The sequence below is a fragment of the Eubalaena glacialis genome, chromosome 3 (genome assembly GCF_028564815.1).
Source record: "Eubalaena glacialis isolate mEubGla1 chromosome 3, mEubGla1.1.hap2.+ XY, whole genome shotgun sequence".
Taxonomy (NCBI): domain Eukaryota; kingdom Metazoa; phylum Chordata; class Mammalia; order Artiodactyla; family Balaenidae; genus Eubalaena; species Eubalaena glacialis.
In genome coordinates, this window is record NC_083718.1 from 52,812,816 (window position 1) to 52,836,363 (window position 23,548).

The 23,548-nt window shown below is 41.1% G+C and overlaps 1 protein-coding gene across 4 annotated transcripts in view; it reads left to right on the top strand.

The window, feature by feature from the left end:
* Positions 1–390: 390 nt before the first annotated feature.
* Positions 391–23,548, top strand: part of STX6 (syntaxin 6) — a 45,274-nt gene continuing 22,116 nt past the window's right edge. For 3 of the 4 annotated variants that reach the window (XM_061183044.1, XM_061183045.1, XM_061183047.1), the window contains exons 1-3: positions 391–629; positions 16,506–16,675; positions 18,384–18,478. In XM_061183044.1, the coding sequence (XP_061039027.1) occupies positions 595–629; positions 16,506–16,675; positions 18,384–18,478 (300 nt within the window). In that variant the 5' untranslated portion in view covers positions 391–594. The other variant, XM_061183048.1, reaches the window with a different exon arrangement.

Here is a 23,548-nt window from a genome sequence, read left to right on the forward strand (position 1 = left end):
TCTAAATCAACCTGTTATCAAAAATCAAGTATCAAAAGTAGAGGAAAGGTGAAAGGAACGTGCAAAGCAGGTACTACGCGTATCTAGGAAACCCGACGGCCTTTCCCGCAAGGGAACAAGCAGCTCCTCCCCCTGAATCCTAAGGGGCGAGGCGAGAGAAGACCCGCCCTCCCCCACCACCCCCAGAGCCCCGTCTCCAGGGTCTTGTGACAAGGTGCCCAGGCCCCAATGACAAGGGGCGGGGCCAGGTCTGGTCACGTGAGCATGGGTGCGGAAGTGGGGCGGCGGACGGCGTTCGTGACTGGCGGAGGCTGAGCAACCCGGGGGCGGAGCCAGGCGGCCGGACGCGCTGGGAGGAGCCGGGGGAGGGGGCGGCCGCGGGGCCGGGCACCAGAGTCAGGGATTCGGTCTGCCGTGCCGACGAAGTGCTGGACCCGCGGCGGGCCAGGGCACCCCGGCCTGCGCGCGCAGAGGCTCCGGGTCCCCCAGGCCGAGGCGCCGGCGGCCGCGCGAGGCGGGTGGGTTGGGCAGAGGGAGGTTCGCTGGGCGCGCTGTGCGCGGAGCAGGCGTGAGGCGGCCGGGGGCCGGGACGCCATGTCCATGGAGGACCCCTTCTTTGTGGTGAAAGGGTGAGTGTCGCCGAGGGCTCCACTGGAGGAGGAGGTGGCCGTGCTGCCTGCCCGCACCTCCCCGCTCTCCTCGCTGTAGGGGGATGGGAGACAAGTAGAGGCTGGCGGGGGGACAGTGGGGACGGCTTAGCCTTGAGGGCCATGATCAAGCGTCCAGAGACATCCCCTCCCCGTCCTACCTGGACTTTGAAACCCGTGCCCCCAATTAAGCCCCTGGGGAGGGGGTCCCCTTTGGCCTGTGCGCTGCCCTACAACTTATTTGGAGGGGTGGAGGGGTTCAGCAGCTCTGCAGGTGGGAAGGGAGACAGGCGTCCCAGACCAAACTGCAGCTGCAGTGGAGCACGGGGCCCTGCTTCGAAGGGGGAAAAACAGCATCTGGGCAGGAAAAGGGAAATGGCCCTCCTGAGCTTTGTAGTTGGCGAGGACGGGGGTGAGCTCCCATTGTCCATTGAGTTCGGAGCGCTGGCCCGCAGACTGGTGAGACCACAAACTACCCAGAGGCGTCTGAGCACGTTTGCAGGCTGGGAGGCGGGGGCGCGAGGCTCCGGAAGACAACTCAATTCAGTGGGGGAGTTTTTACTGAGTAATGGGAGAGGAGGAAAACAGCCGTTCAAACTCAGTGATGATGTTGGAAGGAAAACAAAATGAAATCAGCCAAACCAAACTTTCCTTAGCTTTCTTTTAGCACCGGGATTTTCCCACAGTGCTAAAGGAAATGAGTGGCTTTCTTTTTAACTCCCTGATTTCATCCAGGCTATTTGACAGGTTTCCCCCATTTCTTCTTCTGCCTTTCAGACTAGAACAGCCTTATTTTTCCCTATGAGCTGTCGTGACTCCATCTTTGATTGCTCAGTCGTTTGGAGATAGAAACTTTATTTGCACTGTTACGTAGGCTTTATAGCTATTAAACAAATTCAGGAAAGATCGATTCTGTTGTTGTTATAACTTGTCAGCTTTTGTTTTAAATGTCAAACAAACATTAAAATTCTGAGAACTGCAAAGTTCCGGAAAGATCAGTGCTGATAACCATAAAGTGTCCCTTTGCTTTCAACTAGTTGCTGCTAGCTTCCTATTTTTGTAGGGGTAAAAGCTGACCAGTTGCTTGAGTGTATGTGTGTGTTTTAAGGGTTCCTCTCAGAAAATTTAAGTGGTACTTTAGGTGAAATACTTTATTATCAATGATACAGTACGATATATATATTTTTTAACATTTCCCTAAAAAGATTTTCCTTCACCTGACTTTAATTTAGATGGGAAAATGCTGAGTTTAGATTATTAGTAATATGTGGCTCTCTACCTGGAAAATGTGTTGCTTATTAGAAGGATTGATTTTTAGGGGTTGATTTTTAAATGTGAAAGCTGTGTGTTTTTTCTCTTGAATGAATGTCCTTAATGCTTAGGTTGCAAAGGTTACCTCTGGCAGTGGAGGCCACAGATAATCAGAATTTTTGGTTTGATTTTTAATGGAATTTGTGAAAATGCTAAATTGCTCTGCCATCTTGACTTTTTTTTCCTGCTAGTATCCAATACAGTTTGCCAAGGCTTGCTCACTGATTAGATATCACTGCTTTATTGGAACATTGGCCTGGAGTGTTGGTTGACTTTTACATGGTTTTAGCTCATGTCGTTAAGATGTAAAAATCTTCTGCTAAGGAAAAGTAAAATTAGCTATACGAGTGTCTCCACATTATGTGACGGAATATATGGGGAGCCATTCGTGTAGTTCTGTTTATTAAAAGTTTTGAAAGTGCACTGCACAATGTGGAAAAATTAAAGACGCCTAAATTGTGGCCCTTAGCCTAGGAGCTGATAGTCTACTCTGAGAAACAGCTCACTCCAGAATTAAGTAGAAATGACAGGTGGAAATGATTAAGTGCCGAAATGAATCCTACAGATGATTAACTCCCCCAGTAGTTCAGAGAAAGGCATCTCATTAGGAACAGTTATGACTGGAACAGCTTTGGAGGTAGTAGTAGGTCTTGAATTAAGTTTCGAAGATGGGGAGCATTTAGATAATTCAGGCCTGTGTCTCTTCTGGACTCATCAAGAAGAGTCTCTTATTGGTCTTCCTGCTTCCAGTCTCTTTCCTCTTGCATCTGCCTTGCTTCTGTTGGATGAGTGCTCTCCAGAATGCAGGGTGAGCCACACATTCCATTTTACATTTCCTAGTAGACACAGTAAAAAGTAAAAAACAGGTGAAGTTAATTTTAATGTCATCGTTAACCTAGTATAGTGAAAATATTTCAACGTGTGATTAAAGATTATTAAAGAAGATTTGACCCTTTTTGTACTGTCTTCAAAATCTGGTGTGTATTTTTTACTTACAGCACATCTCAATTTGGATGCTAAATTTTCATCAGGAACACTTGATCTGTATTTAGAGTTCATTAAACTTACAGTTGAAAAAGTATTCAATAGATTCACATACCCAAATTGTTCCAAATATACTTTAAAAATTTTCGGTAACTGAATTGCGTATCAGTTTTTAAATTTAAAATTAAAATTTAGTCCCACAGTCACACTAGCACGGTTCAGTCACATGTGGCATCCATATTGGGCAGCACAGGTGTAGCTTTTCTAGAACCCAAGCAGGAGTTCCCTACTTAACATCACTGAGTGGCTGCCTGTTGCCTACAGAATAAAATCTCAACACTTCCTGACCTCCGTGACGTAGCCTTCCTCAACCCTCCACTCACTCTGCCTGCCCTTAGCACAGAGCTCCAGCTCCACCAGACTCAGTACAGTGACAGTGACCACAGGACTGGATGCTCTTACCCCACATGCATCCACTCTGCCTGATGCACCCACTCAGCTTTCAGGATTCAATGTCAGCATCTCCACTGCCTCCAGGAAGTGCTTCCCCTGGCACCTGTAACACATTATTGCACTCTTCCTCTGGCTGTCTTTCATTATTTGACTGTGAGCTCTGAAGGTTGGAACTGTTTGTTTTTCCTGTATTTCCAGCCCAGCACCTTGAATATATAGCATAAATGTTGAATAAATTCTCTTTGGTGGTTGTGGTTAAGGAGTGGTGGTTCGTGGGTGGGAACACTCCCAGCAAAGGCAGGCATTGTGTGTTTAGAAATCATCAAGGAGAGCATCCCAGGTGCAGTAGGAAGTTTATTTGGAGAAGTAATAATAATAATAGCTAACATTTAAAGGATGCAGCTTCTGTGTCAGGCGTCGCGTGCTAAGTAAGCACTTTATAAGAATTTTCACTTTATAAGAACAGTTCTATGGTGTGGGTATTAGCCCCATTTTACACATGAGGAGCTGAGGGAGCACAGAGGGGTTGAGTTACTTCCCCAGGGTCACACAGCTAATAGGTAGTGGACCCAGGATTCAAAATTCAGCTGCCTAGTTCTACTCATACTGTTAACACTTCTACAGGTACATCCACAGGTACAGGTAGAAGAGGGTCGAGAAGAGTCTCTCTAAGAGGCCATTGGAGATTTTTAAAGCAGGGAAATGACATGAAATTAGGGTTTTGGGAATATTGATTTGGTAGTAGTGTTGGATGCATCAGTGTGTAGAAAGATTAAAAAGGAGACCAGGGCTTCCCTGGTGGCGCAGTGGTTAAGAATCTGCCTGCCAATGTAGGGGACACAGGTTCAAGCCCTGGTCCGGGAAGATCCCACATGCCTCAGAGCAGCTAAGCCCATTCGCCACAACTGCTGAGCCTGCGTTCTAGAGCGTGCGAGCCACAACCACTGAAGCCCGTGGGCTTAGAGCCTGGGCTCCGCAGCAAGAGAAGCCACTGCAATGAAGAGACCCAATGCAGCCAAAAATAAATTAAAGAAATTAAAAATAAAAATAAAAAGGAGACCAGTTCGAAAGCTGTTTTAATTTAAATATGCAGTGATTAGTGCCTGAGTGTTCAAAGATCGTTTTGTGAGGTTTTGACACTCTCGATGTCTTCTTGTTCAGAGCAGAATCCCAGAACACGGGAGAAAACTACCACGATTGGGCAGATGTGGCCCTACCTGGCACAGACATTCACAGTGGTATTTTCACTACCAGAACCCCTAGCTCTACTGAATCAACTCAGGCCTGCCCCTAAGTTGTAGTTTGTCTAGTTGACCCTCTCCTGTGTGTTCTCACTGGGTGAGCTTGATTATTCCCATTGTGTCAAGTGGTCCCTGTGTACCTGTGCGCATCCTGCACCCCAGTCACTCTGACCCAACTCTCTCCCGTGTGTTTTTCTGTGTTTTCTACTAATTGTTCGACATCCCCCGTGCTATGGGGTAGATACCTTCCCCTTTTTTTCTTTTCCTTCCCCCTCCTTAAAAATGCCTTCCTCTTCTTAGCCCTCTTTACTCCTGACTCCGCACAGTCCTTCAGTCCCATGTCCACTTGGTCACCGGGGCCTATCAGTGCATCCCCTGGATATCTCTGGAATCTTCTCTTCCTCTCTGGTTTTGGTTCCTCCACCCTAGTTCATGTCCTTGTCCTCTCCCACCTGAACGCTTGTAAGCAGCAGCTGCAGCAAGCTTAATTTGCACCGCTGCCAGATGTGACCTCGGAGACACGATCAGGTCACAGCTCTATTCGGAATCCTTCATTCTGAAATACTTACCGAGTGTCTGTTTTCTGTGTGCCGGGGGCTAAGGGTACAGCAGTGAACAAATGACATCCCTGTCCTTATGAAGCTTATATTCTAGAGACAGACAGTAAACAAATGAACGAATATATGGTATGTCAGGTGGTGATAAATTCTGTAAGAAGAAGAAAGCTGGGCGTAAAGGGAAAGGAAATGCATGTTCTGAGTGTAATTTTTCTTTTTATGTGACTTCCGGAGGCAGTGAGGTTTGGTGAAGGAACTGAGCTTTGTTAATCAAGCTGACCCAAGGTTGGGATCTCACTTCTGTCAATTACTTGGTGTAACTTTTGGCACATTAGTTATCCTCTCTGAACCTGTTTCTTTATGTACAAAATTGGCCTAACAATGCCTGCTTTATCGGTTATGAGGATTAAATGAGTTAATGCATGTAAGTTGCCTCAGCACAGTTTGGAGCATATATCAAGTGCTCAGTAAACATTCTCTTTTAACTGTCTATATGTCTCCATCCAAACAGCCTGCCCTTTCTGAGAGGAAAGACCATGTCTTACTGGTTTTGTGTGTGTGTGTGTGTGCGCGTGCGCGTGTGCCCGCGCTTTTTTTTTTGGAGTAACATTTAAAGTGATATATGCTCATTTTAGAAAACTTAGGAAATAAAAATATAAAAAAGGATTAAAAATTCATTGAAATACCACCATACAGAAATAATTAGTTAAAATTTTGGTGTTTTTTTAATCTGTTTCTATTAACAGTTTTATGTAATACTATCCATCAGTTTTTGATCTCTCTTTTTTTTTGATATATAATAAATATATCAGTCACTGTCCTGGGAACATGACAGGGATTGTCTTTTTAATCCTTATGAAGTAGGTACTAGTACTATTATTATTATCATCTTACAAATGAAGAAAATGAAACTTAGAGAGTAAAAAAACCCAAAACTTCCAAGTTCATAAGCCTGTAATTGGAAAGGCCAGGATTTATATAAATGGGTATTATTGTTGTTATTAATCATTAAGATATTGGGATTCGTCTTATAATCTTTTCATCTGTATTTTTTTATATCCTTAAAATGCCTTTGGTGGGGAGGCTTTTTAATGACTGTACTGTATTTTGTTATATAAATGTGATATAACTTATTACCGAGGACAAGGTTTATTTTTTATTTTTTTAATTTATTTATGGCTGTGTTGGGTCTTCGTTTCTGTGCGAGGGCTTTCTCTAGTTGTGGCAAGCGGGGGCCACTCTTCATCGCAGTGCGCGGGCCTCTCACTATCGCGGCCTCTCTTGTTGCGGAGCACAGGCTCCAGATGCGCAGGCTCAGTAGTTGTGGCTCACGGGCCCAGTTGCTCCGTGGCATGTGGGATCTTCCGAGACCAGGGCTCGAACCCGTGTCCCCTGCATTGGCAGGCAGATTCTCAACCACTGCGCCACCAGGGAAGCCCTAGGACAAGGTTTATGATGTACCTAAATTTTTCACTGTTACAGTTAATATAGTTGCCAGCCTGCTTGTCACAGGTCTTCATTGCTGCTCCTGATTATTTCCATAGCCTGTAGTCCTGTAGAAGATTTGCTAATTCAGAGGGGGTGCACATTTTCAAAGCTTCTGATGCATGTTGCCAAATTGCCCTCTAGGATACACCCCTAACTCCACTGGACTCACTACCCCACCCCCAAAAGTTTGATGGGCCCATTTCCCTTGACCCCTTGCCTGTACTGAGAGTCTCCTTTTAAGAAATCTTGACTAATATCCTAGGTGAAACATACCATATTTGAATCATGTTGTTTTCATCATTATGTTCAGTAAGGTGTTACATAGTATTTATTTGATGAGTGAGCCCATTTTGAGTTTTGGGTTCTGTAGTTTTTTTCCCTTTCTTGTTTGCAACTTCTAATCAGAATAAGCCACTAAGAAATTGAGCGGTGGAGTATGAGAGTATTTTGGTACCAAGTGAGCCTCTCCTATAGGTAAAAGGCATGAATGTTGTGGTTCTTTAATATTTTGCTGATTTGTGTGCCCGAACAAGGACAGTTTTATTTCCAGGTTCTTGGCTGTGGATCTGTGTTGAAATAAAGGCATAAGTAAGCAGTTGAGCAAGATAGTGTGTGTTACATTGTATTATTCTCTAACCATCTCTGGTCTGTGTGTACAGCCTTTTAAACACTAGATTATGAGCTCCTTGAAGGCAAGCATTGTGCATTTTAGTCACACTGTTGAAAAAACTGTTTATTGGTAGTCACTGTGAAAAAATTATCCTTATTTACAGAGTAATTTTATCCAGTAGAATTGAATGTAAGTCAGGTCTCATTTTCTACTTTTTAAAAATCAACCAGATGTTTCTTTCTTTTTTTTTTTTTTTTTGGCTGTGCTGTGTGGCTCGTGGGATCTTAGTTCCCTGACCAGGAATCGAACCCGGGTTGTCAGCAGTGAGAGCACGAAGTCCTGACCACTGTACCACCAGGGAATTCCCCAATCAGATGTTTCACTATAAAAACCACTTTGCAGGCATTTGTTATATTGAATTAGGCATTTATTGAATGCCTAATACTCTATTTGGCTCCTGAAATTATAGTCTGGTTTGGAGAACACTATGTAGGTATGTGAAACAGTGTAGGTGAAAGACAATATGCTTTGCGTCTAAGAGTTTGGAATAGAGCTGAGATATTGTGGAGACTGAAAAAACTTGGAAAGACCCCCCAGGGGGAATGTTGGTCAGTGACACTTTAGTGAAGCAAGTAGGGCCTCAATCTGGGCCTTGAAGGAAATGTCTGCTTTTCATTTGCAGAGGTGTAAGGACTCTTCCAGCTGGGGAAGCAGTGAGTGAAAGTCTAGAGCCAGGAATGAGGAAAGGGAGGATGGGAAGAAGACCTGCCAAGTGAAACAGATTTTGTTTCAGTGAGAAATCAGGTTGGAGATTAAAGTCAGCCAGTTTTGGGGTGGAGGAGGCGTGGAATACCCAGCTGAGGAGTTTAAAGTTAATGTTTCCTATTGTAAATTCTTAATCAGGAGGTGGTTTTAACTAGCATTACTATGCACTTGCCTATGGTCAAACAACTTCTGAGGGCTCAAACCCGGGTCTTCTGATTCCACAAAGAAAATAGATTTGTCTGGAGCCTTTGCAAAGATGGGATTGAATAGGTCTTGGTACTGGAAGGCCCCTCATGCTCTGGGTCAGCAGAACTAGAGGCCAGAAGACAAGAAGTCTGAGCCCCCGTTCTCTTATTTGTTTAATGAGTGCAGACTAGTTATCGTGAAAGTTCCTTCTAGATCTAAAATCCAGTGATGCAGCTTAAGTAGAGGTTGTGCAAGGTGAGAAGTAAGAGGAAGAGTCAAAGATGATGCTTGTCTAGACAAGTTTCAAATCTTGGAAAATAGTGTCACTGTTGACTAAAATGAGGAAGTTAGAGAAGGAAGCTTTTTTTTTTTTTTCTGTTTCATTTTGTTGTATGAATATTTACTGTTTTGTAGGGAGGATATGATTGGTTTGGTTTTAGGCAAATGGAATGATCCTGTAGGCAGTTAAAAATATAGGAATTAGTCCTGGGTGAGAGGTTAGGGTTGGAAATGCAGTGGGGAGTCATCAGCTTCAAGGAATCTTTTGAACCTGCTAGTGTTGATGAGCACCTAGAAGCTATAAAAATAGTGCTGAGAAATACTGGGACCAGGTGGAGGAAGAGGAAAGAGAAAATTAGTAGAAACTAGAAGAGCACAATGTCACAAAAACAAGGAAGTGAGAGTTTCAAGGAAATAGGCTGTAGTGTCAAGTACGCTGGAAATGAGGACGAGTTCAAGTCACCCATGACTTTGACCTGCAGTGTCATTGGTGGCAGTAGTGCTATCCCGGGGGCATTGTGGAAGCAGCAGCAGGTTGAGGTCAAAATTGTATATAACTATAGGAAACTAAGTAAAGACTCTTTTTTTTCCCTCCAGGAGAATTATTGCGAAAGATATTATCACAGTGAAGTTGAATTTGGAAATGGCAGTAAGGTCAAGTGCAGGGTATGTGTATTTTTCCCCTTAAACACAAACGACGTGAGTGTGGAAGTCAAGCAGTAAAAAGAGCTTCTCACCTAGCCCAAGGGGTTGGTGGTAGAACAGGTTGGTGGGATATGGGGTAGAAGGGTGATAGGGTTGCAGAGGCTTGCCCAGCCTAGGTTTTTCAGGTTTCATTAGTAGAGTGGAAACCATCTGCCTTCACTAGCCTCTCAGGGTGTTGATGAAACAGGGACCCCACTGTAAAGAGACATGCAGGATGGGTGCTGCCCCAGATACAGGTGTTGTGGCTTATTGTGTTTTTCCAAAGGTGGCCGCCCCAATGTATATCCTGTCCCATTTGCTTTTCTTAACTTGTGAAGCTGGCATTCTTCTATCAAGCTGGGGTCCTGATTCCTTTTCTTTGAACCCAGGCAGACCTTTGTAACTGCCTCGACTGACAGAATGAGGCAGAAATGACACTGCTTGACCCCTGAAGCCTTCGTCACAAAAGACAACCAACCAATTCAGCTTCCACCTGCATCTTTCTGACTTGGGACACAAGTCCAGCTCTACTGAAGCCACTCTGCTGGAGCACTCATGTGGAGAGACTACGCAGACACAGAGATACTACCGAGGAGCACCTGCTTCTGCAGCCCCAGCCCGGCAGTCTTTCAGCTGAGGCCCCAGACATTGTGGAGCAGGGACAAGCCATCTCTTCTGCGTTCGGCACAAATTCCTGTCCCACAGACTCCCCATAAGAAATGGTCGTTTGATGCCATTAAGTTTTGGGGTAACTGTTATACAACCACAGTAACTGGAACGGATGCCAGTTCAGAGCCTATCAGCATGGTCAAAGAAGAAAGGAGAAATCGAACGGCTGATGGAGGCTGCAGCTATGGTTATCCTGCAATTCGTTGGCCCAACTGAATGACAGATTCCGGGAAACAAAAGCTCCCTAATGGCTAAAATACTTCTTCCTCCCATCTTACCAACAAATTTAGTGAGATCCAGATAAGAAATTATTTTATGGACATCTGGATGTATTGCCTGAAGCCCTAAGGGTTGGTTGGGATGGTGAGCCTTTTACCGTGGTGGAACAGACTGGAATGTTATATGGGAGGGGCTCAACTAGCAGTGACCAGGGGTTAGTGCTGGGCTGGGTTTAAAAACAAACTGGGGGACTTCTACGGTGGTCCAGTGGTTAAGATTCCGTGCTTCCAGTGCAGGGGATGCGGGTTCGATTCCTGGTCGGGGAACTAAGATCCCACATGCCACATGGCGTGGCAAAAAAGAAAAAAAACAAAACTGGATTGGTTAGTCCTGCCAGTGTCAACTCTTTATTTATAAGGAATGGAAGAATCTGGTTTTGAAAGCTTAGATGAAAGCTTTATTTTTGCCTGAAAGATACATTCTTCAAAGATGTGGACTGTGTTTTCGTTTCTGACAGTTGCTTACTGGGAAAGCAGCTCTGTGTTACAGGTGGTCCCTTGGGCACTGGCATGGCTTGCAGTGAAGGATCTTCATTCTGGTGGTCATAAAGAGTTCATATCCATGAGGACATGATGGGTCCCATCGTTTTGATGGGCCGTTTGGTGGACAGCAAGGGAAAGAGGCTCATCTGTATTATTTCCAACGCTGTGACTCTTGTGACTCATGAAACGTGTAAGACAAAACTGACTTTGGAAGCATCTGCAACAGATATAGGAGCAGAACATCTGCTTGACTGTTGTAGGAGATAGCCATCTCTCTCCTTCAATGGACTGAAAGATTTCTCTGGGTCAGGAGCTAAACCTGTAATTCCTAGGAAAGCAGTTAGCAAGTTTTTGGTGAAATGGTGTCAGACAGGATACCCAAAGCTGTCAGTGAGCAGATTATTATTTACCAAGAAGATTGCTAAACTGAAGGGCTCCAAAAATTCAAGGTATACATGGCCCCTCATAGAAAGTTGTGGGTGTCAGACTTTAATCATTCCCATTATGCACTTGGAAGAAAAACCTGAAAAGAGCTGCACCTAACTCTACAGGAAACAGAGGCAATAGCTTGTGATTTTGACCCTTCTGGAGAGCACAGATGAAAGTGGATCACTGTTGACTAAGGAGTCGGCAGCTGCAGCGCTGCCCACAGGGTGCAGCATGCTCACATGGGCTCACTGTGTGGTGAGCAGACGATGCTGGGCATGCCTGTATGGGAAGTGCCTAACTAGCCAATTCATGCAGAAACAACTCCCTTACCTTTCCTGAGAAAGTAGGTGAAGAAAATCCGACCAGCTCTTCTCCATTGAAACCCTCACAAATATCAAACAGCTGTCGTGGTTATATACTCCTCTGTCCTGTTCATCCATTTACTTGGAATGACAGGTGATTCTAAATATTTAGCCCCAGATATTTACAAATAGTTCTGAATTGAGCAGGTTTTCTCACTAGGTAGGGTCTTGTACATTATTACGTGTGTCTTGTATTTCTTGAAACTATTCGGAAATTCTAAGTTCTTTGGGATATTCTGGTTACCATTAATATTTGGCTTAAAAATAGGTTTTGTTTGTGACACACGTTTTCTCTCCATTCATGCCTTCTTTTTTCAGGGTAATACTATGCTGAATTGATACTGGAAGAAGAAAAATTGGGAGATGTTTTAAACTTTGAGGGACCCCATTAGTTGCTTTTAAGATAGGATTCCTTGACACACTGCATGTTCTGGCTTTTCAAGATCTGAACCATTGCTGACAGTTCCACCTTTGTGATCCCTTAACACGTGTCTTAGAAATGTAAACTAAGACTACTTTGACTTTCTTATGTCTCTGCTACTACAGGAAAACTAAAAATGAAACCTCTTTTAAAAATAAGAGATTGAGAGTGGAATAAGCCAGGTCACTGGCCAGGCCTTTTGGGTTTTGAATGTCATCCTGGGATTGCTTTGCAGCATTTTTCTAATTCCTGCCATTTCTTTTATTTCTTCTTTAGGACATGCACAAGTTCTTGCATGCTTAAGGACTCGATTTCACTCTGTGCTGCTAGAATTGAATCTACCCACCTGCCCCTCCTCCCCCTCAAATCTGAAAGTGTGGCCCTTGGATCCCAAGGGGGTCTCAAGATCCTTTCATAGAAGAGCTCCTCAGCTTAAACTGCTTTTCATGATACTACTCAGATGTTATTTGCTTTTTTTCATCATGTTGACAATAACACTGATGGTGCAAACTGCTGGTGCCTTAGCCTAAATCAAGGCAGTGGCACCAAACTGTACTAGTAGTCATTGTATTCCTCCCTCACAGTGAAAAAGAAAAATGAGAATCGTATTCCTTCAAGAATGTTCTTCATGAAACAGTAAAAAAAAAAAAAAAAAATTAATTTTATCAGATCTTGAGTCCCAAGAACACCTTTCCTCATTTTTTTAAAAGTTATAATTTACCTACAGTAAAATTGACCCTTTTTAGTGTATACTTCTGTGAAATTTGACAAATGCATGTAGTCAGTAACGACCACCTCCACAAATAAGTTGCAGGACAGATCCATCACCCCTAAAAGTTTCTGTGTCCCCCTTCCCCCATGCCCAGCATCTGGCAACTGCTGATCTATTTTCTGTCCCTATAGTTCTGCCTTCTCCAGAATGTTACAGAAATGGAATCAAACAATGTGTGGCCTTCTGAGTCTAACTTCTCACATTTTGCATAATGCATTTGAGATTTGTCCATATTGTTGCATGTATTTGTGGTTTGTTTCTTTTTATTGCTGAGTAGTATTCCATTGTTCAGATGTACCACAGTTTGTCCATTCCTTAGTTGAAGTACATTTGGGTTGTTTTCAATTTTTGGCTGTTATGACTAAAGCTACTATAAGAATTTGCAGGTTCTTGTATGAACCTGTGTGTTTTTGTATCACCTTGAAGTGAGCTTGTTGGGTCATAATGGTAAGTGTATGTTTTGTATGTTTTTTTTGTTTTTGTTTTTTATAAATTTATTTTATTTTTGGCTGCGTTGGGTCTTCATTGCTGCGCGCGGGCCTTCTCTAGTTGCTGCGGGTGGGGGCTACTCTTTGTTGCAGTGCATGGGCTTCATATTGCGGTGGCTTCTCTTGTTGTGGAGCACAGGCTCTAGGTGCATGGGCTTCCGTAGTTGTGGCTCACGGGCTCTAGAGCGCAGGCTCAGTAGTTGTGGCGCATGGGCTTAGTTGCTCCGTGGCATGTGGGGTCTTCCTGGACCAGGGCTCGAACCTGTGTCCCCTGCACTGGCAGGAGGATTCTTAACCACTGCGCCACCAAGGAAGTCCCTGTATGTTTAATTTTAAGAAACAGCCACACTGTTCTCCAAAGTAGCTGTACAGTTTTGCATTTCCACCAGTAATGAATGAGAGTTCAGTTACTCCACCACCTGGTCAGCACTTGGCATTGTCAATTGGTTGGTTAGTTGTGTGAAGCCATTCTAAGTTTGTAGTGGTATCTCATTGTGGATTTACTTTGTGTTTTTCTGATGACTAATGATATTAGGCATCTTTTCATGTGCTTAGTTGTCATTTGTATGTCGTCTCTGGTGAAGTGACTGTTCAGATCTTTTGTCCATTTTTAAATTGAGTTTACTTAAGTTTTGAGAGTTTTTTTTAAAAAAATATATTGTAGATACAAGTCATTAATCGGACATGTAATGCACAAATGTTTTCTCCCAGCCTTAGTACACATTTTAATACTCTGTGTCACAAAATGAGAGAGTGCATGAAACACTTTTGCTGTATTGTGAGCTAAGATGGTGACTCCAGGGAAAGCACTTCTGTGATCCAGCTGTGAGCTGAAATAGCTCGTTTTTTCCTCCACAGAATCTCATTTTTTTCTTCAAAGAATGACTCGCAAACTGGTTATTGAGATTTGCATATGTTCACAAGTCTCAAAATTATCTTTAAAAAACTTGAGATTGTCTCAAAAATGAATGAGGTGAACCTGTCACTTCTCAGAAAACAACTGACAGTATTTTTGTGGATGATGAAATTAGAGCCTTTTTTTAAAAAATAGAATTTTGGAAAGCTCGTATCAACTGCTATCATCTTACAGATTCCCAGTAGTTAAGTTTTTCTGATGGAATTGGTGGTGATATTATTATATGATTTTGGATATTGTATAATGAAATGAGTCAGCGTTTGGAAGATCTTTGATGCTCAGTAAACTAATACTTTACAAATGACCAGTACGTCATGCTGTAAAATCATATGTGGGTAAAACATCCATTCACAATACAGGATGGAGCAGTGGGTTGTAATGTATGAGAATACACAACGTCTTTGGTACAGTTTCAGCTTCCAAGTTGCAGCTAACCTTTAAGAAACTGCCACTTGTCGAGTTTTCGTATTGTGTCAAGAAAGAATATCCACAATTATCTGAAGAGACTGTTAAAATACTCCTCCCTTTTCCAACTACCTATCTGTATGAGGCTGGATTTCCATCATATACTCCAACCAAAACGTTATGTCAACAGACTGAATGTAGAAGCAGATGTGAGAATCCACCTGTCTACTGTTAAACCAGATATTAAAGAGATTTGCAAAAATGTGAATCAGTGCCACTGTTCTTACTAAATATTGTTGTTTTTGAAATTTTTGGCAAAAACATTAACATATCATAATTTCATTGTTATGTTTGATTAATTGGTAAATATTTTTAAATATCTGTTTGAATTTCTAATACAGTAAGTGGCAATAGCTAAAGAGTCCACATCAATCTGAGTTCTTTGGAGTCTTCAATAGTTTTGAAAAGTACAAAAGAGCCCTGAGACCAAAAAGTTTATGGATCACTGCTTAAGAGTTTAATTCCGGCATCCTAGTTGTCTCCTCGTTTGGAGAATGTGGTATGCCCTAGCCTGGGGCTTCTAGTTCTCAAAAAGGAATTCAAATTTCCTTTACAGAACTGATAATTTTCATATTCTTTAGAATGAGATATCATTTTAGATACCTTTTTAACTCTGTCTTCTGTTGTCATAGAGGATATTCAGCTCTTACAAATAAACCAAGTACTTCATATTATGGCAAAATGTATACCTCTTTCTTTACCAAATCAGCCAGAAACCTCAATAAAGAGTAAAAATAGCAGATTGACATCTCACTTACTTAGTCCTTCCTCTTTTTGTCTCAAATAGAGTTTCTCTTTAGCACTAAAAGCATAAGACTGATGTGAGAGGAAAAATGAGGGGACTTGCCTAACCCATGAACTGGTTATAAACATAACCTTGGTAGATTCGTTGTTGGCCGCGTAGCTCAGTGATTTATTCAGCCGGGCCCAATGGCTGTATTCTCTATGTAACATTCAGCTTTTTAGCTCTCATCAGTATTCACAGTCCAGGATATTGTAAGGCACCTTTCTTCATTTTGTTAGTGCTGTCTCCTCTGGTACTTGAAATGTCAGAGGGAATAGGATGCGTGCAATTTCTGTTTTAAAGCCATAGATAACGAACACACTGATTGAACACCCAGAAGGATTGGTTAAGAAATCATAGAAGGATCAAAACAGATCTCTTAGTTTAGGAGCATGAAGATTATAATCTTTGTACACAAGAGACCATGATTATAAAATGACTCCTTTTTGGCTTTTATATGTGGTAGTGTTAGATTATAATATTTAAATGGTGGATATTAGCCCAATGGCAGGGGCAGGGGAGGAGTTTTTAAGACCTTGTGACTGTATCTAATCTAAAAGCAAAATAGGCCATAGCTCTTAATGGCCTAGTCTCACTCCCTAAACATGAAGCACACTAATCTACTGTACAGAGTTGCTTAATCCAGGAAAGTAGATAAATTTAAAGCTAATAATGTTTAGGAATCTTCTAATGAGATGTTGGATTTTAAAATGTCTCAGATTAGAATACTTGCCTTCTAAAAGACTAGATGTGTAAGAGTAACCCTTCCTTCTACCCTTTTTTACCCCCCTTCCACACGAACCTCCCCAAGAAAAGGAAAGTTGTTTTAGAACCTTTTCTTCTGAATATAAATTACTTCACTCCAACTGGCAACATGTGTGAATGTTAACGGCCCTTTAGTTAATTTATATTATAGCTTCTTAGACTACTTTTAAGTACAGTCCGTTAGAAAAATTAAATTTTGTCCTTCACAAACAAACTTGGTAATTATAGCTGCTTAAGTAGTGGCTGTTTTATTTTGAAATCAGCTGAGAACATAATACTCAGACTATTATTTTAAAGTCTTGAACTTTGCTATTTGTCCACGAAGAGCCTTCTGTAATGACTTAAAAACACTTTGGGGAATGGTGGTTGCTGGGGATGGTGTCTGATCGTAAAGGTTCACCTAAGTCTTGTAAGTTGTTCGTGGAACATACTGTCTCATATCTCTCCTTTCCCTTCACCTGAATACAGAGAGGTACAGAAAGCAGTCAACACCGCACAGGGATTGTTTCAGAGATGGACAGAGCTCCTCCAGGACCCATCCACAGCCACGAGGGAAGAAATCGACTGGACCACCAACGAGCTGAGAAACAACCTCCGGAGCATAGAGTGGGATCTAGAGGACCTTGACGAAACCATCAATATCCTTTTCTGCAGTGTCTGTGCCACGTGAGGCAAGCAGACAAATGGACAAGTTTCATCCAGATGTCTCAAGTACATAGATTAGATATTGCCTTTTATCGTTGATTGATGTTGCCCTTATTCGTACCATGACACACTTAAAATCGTTGACCAGTAATCTAAGGTAGAGTAGTCAAATCCTGCGTGGCATAGTGCACTGATTTTGAGCTTGGACCCCGGAGTCAGACTGGGTGTTCAAGTCCTGGCTCCGCCAGTTACTAACTGTGACTTTGGGCACATTGCTCTTCAGTAGAACGTTAGGATAACAGTTGTACCTAGCTCATAGGGTTGTTGAAAGTTTATTAGGTAAAGAGCTTAGAATGGTGTCTGACACACAGTGAACTTCTATGAAAGTGTTAGCCATCATTATTTCAGAGAGGTGTATACAGACTAGTGTTATACATTGGTAATTAGAAATCAAAAGAAGATCCTTCTCTAGACTTTCTCCTGTTCAATGCCAGTGTCCATTAGAGAGGCATCTTGTACCATGAAACTGCATTTACTAAAGCAGATCTATTATGCTAAGTCATGCTATCGATGTTATATAAGTCCACTGATTTGACTGATGAACCAGAGAATGGTAAAAGCTGGATTATATGGCCTTTCTTTTAACTGGAAAAATCCCATTTAATCAGAACTTTAGATTGAAGATATGCCATTTGCATGTTTTGAGTTCTGTTTTGTTTTTTTCTAAGTGTGGCAAAACATAAAGGAAACTAGCTTTTGTCAGGATCACTCTGTAGTCAGCACACAGGTTCACATGCGGTTGATGTGTGGAGTGTATAATTTCTATTAATCACAATGACCCCAGGGCACCTTTTAAATTATTAAAAGACAAATGTGTTCTCTAAAACTAGTGGAACAAAATATGTGAGGGAGTGGGATCAAAAGCACAGTTACAGGGAGATATGTCTTCCCTCGAGGTAGGAGGGAAGAGAAAAAGATTGGGGGAGATAGAGAAATTGTGAGATAAAGAGAACAAAAGTTTTAATAGATATCTGTCATTCAGCAATAGTTATTGAGTGTGGTATGTGCTGGACATTTTGTTAGTTACTGAGATTGGATTGATAAGCAAAACTGTACCAACCCTTGTAGAATTTACCGTGGGAGTATAGAGGGACTTGGGGGCGGGAGAAACAGACATTAGTCAAATATTGGCACAAGTGTATACTTGCAGATGATAAGTGCAGAGAGCCATGTGAGTGACACGGGGCAGCAGAACCAAGCTGGGGGTGAGGAGAGCAGGAAAGCTTCACAAAAGAAGCCTCGATCTCTAGGTTAAGAAGCAGAGTTAGCTTCTTGACAGAAGTGGAATGAGTTGGAATGGCAAATGAAAACAGCTTGCTGTTTCCCAGGATAAAAACTGTCCTGGGAAAGGTGATCTGGAGTCAAAAAAGTGCTGGCAGGCATCTGGAAGAGCCCAGCTCAGCTGTGGTCAGACACCCATGGGTTTGCAGTGAACCCAGGCAGGTCACCTCTGCTTCGGGGCACAAGGATCCTCATCTAGCTGTGGGCAGAGAAAGTTTGAGAATGATTAGTGTCAAGTTGACTATGTGTTCAGAAACGCTGGGCCAGATTTTATTGCTGTGAGAGATTCTGTGGTTTCACATGATGTTGGTTGTTAGGTTTTCGATGATGAGATTGCTTTACCTTGACTTTTTGACCCACGCATAGTCGAAGCAAATCCTAGGAAATTCAACCTCGATGCAACCGAATTGAGTATAAGAAAAGCTTTCATCACAAGTACTCGGCAAGTCGTCAGGGTAAGGGATGTGATCTTACTGTGTTATTTGTGCAAGAAGTAGCCAGACTTCTCCGAACTCTTTCCTTTAATTTAAACTAATAGGTCAACTCTGAAACCCCTTTTTAATATGAATTAAATGCCAGTTTTCTACATATTTCTCTGATTGAAAAGAAATCTGTTTTTAGTATCGGTCAGGCTTTTTTCTCAGAGCAAAAATGAGAGAGTAGACTGCTGGCTTTGGGAAGGTTACTGTAATCTTCCTGTCCGTACCTCTCATTCCTCCAAACCAGTTATCTTTTTTCCCCTTTATTTCTTAGTATACTGTATTTCTAGACAAAAAGAAGAACTGCTATTGTAGAAACCATTTGCTTTCCTGATTGATTGGTAATCACTTTGCATTGTGAAGGGTACTCTTACTGGGTTTGGATGGCGGCCTCTTCCACCATCTGAATTGCTTCTGGAACTCTTGCAACCCATTTACTGACATTTCCATATACAACTGCTTGACAGCCTTTCGGGAGTTATCCAGAGCAAGCAAGCATCTATCAGCGTGTAAAAAGTCAATCCAAGGGAACAAATCTTTAGTCTCAAATTACTTAGATAATAACCTATTGTTAAAAAAACCTAAGAGAAAATAGCATTTAAGTGAAATCTTGTATCGTTAAGATATGTTTGTATTTTGAAACTATATGGCTAAGCCAGTTGATTAGCATAACTAGATGTAGGAGAACCACCTGTCTTTAACATATGTACTAGAAAGCAGCTTCCTTGAATAAAAAGACTTGGGATCATACCAGTGCTAACATATGGCTTTTTAAGAGTCATCTTAGGCGGGAACCTTGGTGTGTGCTTGCCAAAGACTCCATGTCATGTGATTTCCTTTTGAAATTATTTCAGATGGTAGGTTATCACTGCACTTTAAATAGTCTTGTTCCTTTACTCATTAATTGCCTTTCTGTAACCATGTACCTAAATTGTTTAGAAATAAACCCACATTGTAATGGGGGCAGTAACCTTTTTAGACCTAGGTGCCCCATCTATACAATGAACATTTGGATTAGACACTCCTAGTCTCTAGCCAGTTCAGAGGCTCTTCTGATAAGGAAGCCCTATTGTTAGGTGATGTATTTTTTTGGTAAGGTAAATAATTTCCCAATTACTTATTTTATGAATGTAGTGTGTGCTTTTTTAATTTTTTGTGATAGATTTTTCTGAAAATGACTTCTGTAGATGTTAGTATTTAAATGGTGCCTTGCAGTGAAGTGTATATTCTTGACTTTAATCATTATATTTGTTTTTCTGCAAGGTAGTACTTGTAAATTCTGCAAATTGAAATTCAGAGGTCAACATAGTGAGTTAAGTGAGTTGGTATAATTGGAAGTATAATCCAAAGTTCGTTGTATAATAATTGAAAAGCTTTTTAAAGTACATTCTTTGAAAGAAGTATTCTAAGTCAAGTCCATACTTCATAATGTTGCAGTCCTTTTATAGTTGAGATCTAAACTGTACGCAACTGTGTGACCCAACTGAATGTTTTAGAGTTTTTAATCATTCTTCTAATTTATTACTCCTTTTTGGAAGCTGTTACTATTTGTCGGTGATGGGTTAATAGTACCTAACTGAGTTTTTGCTCATCTGATTTTACTAAATTCTAATTGAGGTTTTGTGGAAGAGAAGTGGTAATTGATGCTAACTTGATTTTTTTTTTTTAAAAAGCATTGTGTTGATTTCAATATTATTGCATTCAGCTGAACAGTATTTGTATCCAGAACTCTCTGGGTTCCACTTGGAGGACATTGATAGTGTGGGATCAGAGAGTTAGCAGTTTTGGGAAATGAAACACAAGACCAAGCTCAGATTAGGAATTTGTACATCACAAGTTTATGTAAGCTCCTCTGTTACCATTATCAGTGGTTCTTCATTTAGTTGCTTAAAGGAATACCTTTTGATCCACAGTGTATGCCAATTGTGCTTTCTCCTTCTTAGGGCATTATACATTTTTTGTTGCTGTTCTACCTGAAGAACTAAAATCTTGTGTTTGTTCTCAATTAACGTCCACTGTTTTTGCTTTTTAATAAGTCATTTTTGTTTATCTTCTCAATGTCACTATTTTTGTTTTTTAATAAGTCATTTTTGTTTAAAAAGTCTTGTATATGTTTTTCCAAACGTCTTTTAAGCTTGTGCAGTTTTTATTAAGTTTTGCTGGCAGTTTTTACTAAAGAAAGCAAAACATTCTTGTTTTTGTTTATATAACCTTGGTTTTTGTTTTTTTTTTTTTAATTTGAGTACTTTATTTATTTATTTATTTATTTTTGGCTGTGTTGGATCTTCGTTTCTGTGCGAGGGCTTTCTCCAGTTGTGGCGAGCAGGGGCCACTCTTCATCGCAGTGCGCGGGCCTCTCACTATCGTGGCCTCTCTTGTTGCGGAGCACAGGCTCCAGATGCGCAGGCTCTGTAGTTGTGGCTCACGGGCCTAGTTGCTCCGCGGCATGTGGGATCTTCCCAGACCAGGGCTCGAACCCGTGTCCCCTGCATTGGCAGGCAGATTCTCAACCACTGCGCCACCAGGGAAGCCCCCATCCTTGGTATTTTTGAGGTCATTTTTACGTTTGTGGAGTCGCCTGTACATCAGAGTTTTCGCTTGTGAGGTGTTCGTGTTATGGAAATTTATTGCAGAAGTGATGTTGGGTTAATTTAGTAGTGAAAGGTTTTGCAGTGAATGGCAGAACAGAGAGAGAGGTGAGGAGACCTGAGTTCTAGGCTCAGCTGAGGCCTTAATAAATTTTCAGAGTGGCAAGTCATTTAGCCTCTCTGGATCTCAGTTTTATTTATCAATTAAATGATCCTCACTAACATTCTCCAACTTTGTTTAAACTTTCAAAGGCAGTCAGAACTATAGCACCGCATCCCCAAAATCCAGCCTCTTCAAACCCAAGAATTGTTTGTAGTCAGTTATAAGTCAAGATAGAAATGGCTTTGGTTAATCAAAAAGGGTGAGTCATACTCTGTGGTTACAAATGACACTGGGATGTGAGTCCTCTGAGTGGGAAGCACTGGGATTTATAGTGTGCCATTCATTCAGCTTGGAAGATGGCATAAAATGGGAACAGGAGCATAAAGAGCCAGGACTGTTGTTGTTCTTTTGGCAGGTGAACCGTTTTTTATCGGTACTAACTGCTGACTTGACTGCTTGTTCTAAACTTCTTGTATTAGAAAGAAGATGCAGAAATTCCCTGGCGGTCCGGTGGTTAGGACTCCACGCTGTCACTGCCAAGGGCCCGGGTTTGATCCCTGGTCGGGGAACTACCCACAAGCTGCGCAGCGTGGCCAAAACAACAACAAATAACTGTTAGTTTTTTTTTTAAAAAAAAAAGATGAGTAATTATGTTTTTGGCATGACAGGTTGTTAAAAAATGCTCAAAACTGTTTAGTGACATAGTTTAAAATTCCATATCCTAATAAGAAGGTAATCTGTGGTATGGTATCTGGCAACTTTTACACTACATAAAAGAAGTGCCATCCTGAAAGTGAAAGCCATAGCTCTTTACCATCTGCCATGGCCCCAAACAGGATGCGCACCACACAGCTGTTGAGTTCACTGACCATCAGAGCTAACATACACCCACACACACATATTTTATTAAACAGAAAATTTTAAAACTGGAACTTCAAACCATGTATTTCATTAAAGTAATGCGTGCTCATTTTAAAGAAAATTAGAAAAATTTTACAAGAGGAAAAAATAGAAAAAGAAACCTAAACTCAAAATAAGAAACGTAAACACAAAACTTTGTTGTGTTTTTTACATAGTTATGATCATACTGTTATGCAGTCATAAGCATTTTTTATTTTAATTTTTAAAATTAAAAGTAATTCATACTATTTTTAAAATGCAGATAATTTTGATTAAGAAAGGTGAAATGCCCCTCCATTCTGTAATTCCACTCCCTAAAAAAAAAATCACAATTTTAAGTATTTTTTCTAGCCATTTTATAGACATTGAAGTACACTTTTAAAAGAAATGACATTAGTCTGTAATTTTTTTCTATGAAAAAATATTGTGGACATAGTCTTATATCAATACAGATATATCTAGACCAGTGCTGTCCAATAGAAATACTAAAATGCAAGCTATCTTTAATTTTCTAGTAGTCATATTTTAAAAGTAAAAAGAAACAGGTGAACTTAATGTATTTTTTAACTTAGTATATCCAGAAGATTATTATTTAAACATATCAATATAAAAGTAATAGAGATTTTTTGTTAAATTTTTAAAACTTTTTTTTACTAAAACTTCTAAGTCTGGCATATATTTTACGCTTAAGGATATCTCAATTCAGAAGTGAACTTTTCATTGGGGATACTTCATCTGCATTTAGAGTTTATAAGACAGTTGAAAAGGTTGATTTGCATACCCAGTATTTTCCAGACATGTGAAAGATTTCCAGTAATTGAATTTAAATCTAAATTAATTAAAATTAAATAAAATAAAAAATTTAATTCCTCAGTTGCACTGACTCCATTTCATGATCTCAATACGTAACCATAATTGGCTAATAGCTATTGGATAGAGTAGATTTAGATTATCCTTTTTAATGGTTGCATACTTTATCAATCCCCACAATGACCCTATAAAATATTATACAGAAGAAACAGGCACTTAGAAAAATTGAGTAATTTGCGCAACTTTGCATAGTTACTAAAAAGCATAACTAAGCTTGAACCCAGGTCTTTGACATGAAAGACTATGCTCTTAACCTCCTCTCTAACCTGGTTCTATTATGATCTGTTTGATCATTGACCCTATTGGTAGATATTAGGTGGTTGTTAATTTTTGGCAATTGCAAACCATACTTCAGGAACCATCTTTGTGAGCATATCCTGAATATTTAAGTACTAAAAAGTTCAATGAACATGCACATTTAAAACATTGGTTAAGGGCTTCCCTGTTGTCGCAGTGGTTGAGAATCTGCCTGCCAATGCAGGGGACACGGGTTCGGGCCCTGGTCTGGGAAGATCCCACATGCCGCGGAGCAACTGGGCCCGTGAGCCACAATTATTGAGCCTGCGCGTCTGGAGCCTGTGCTCC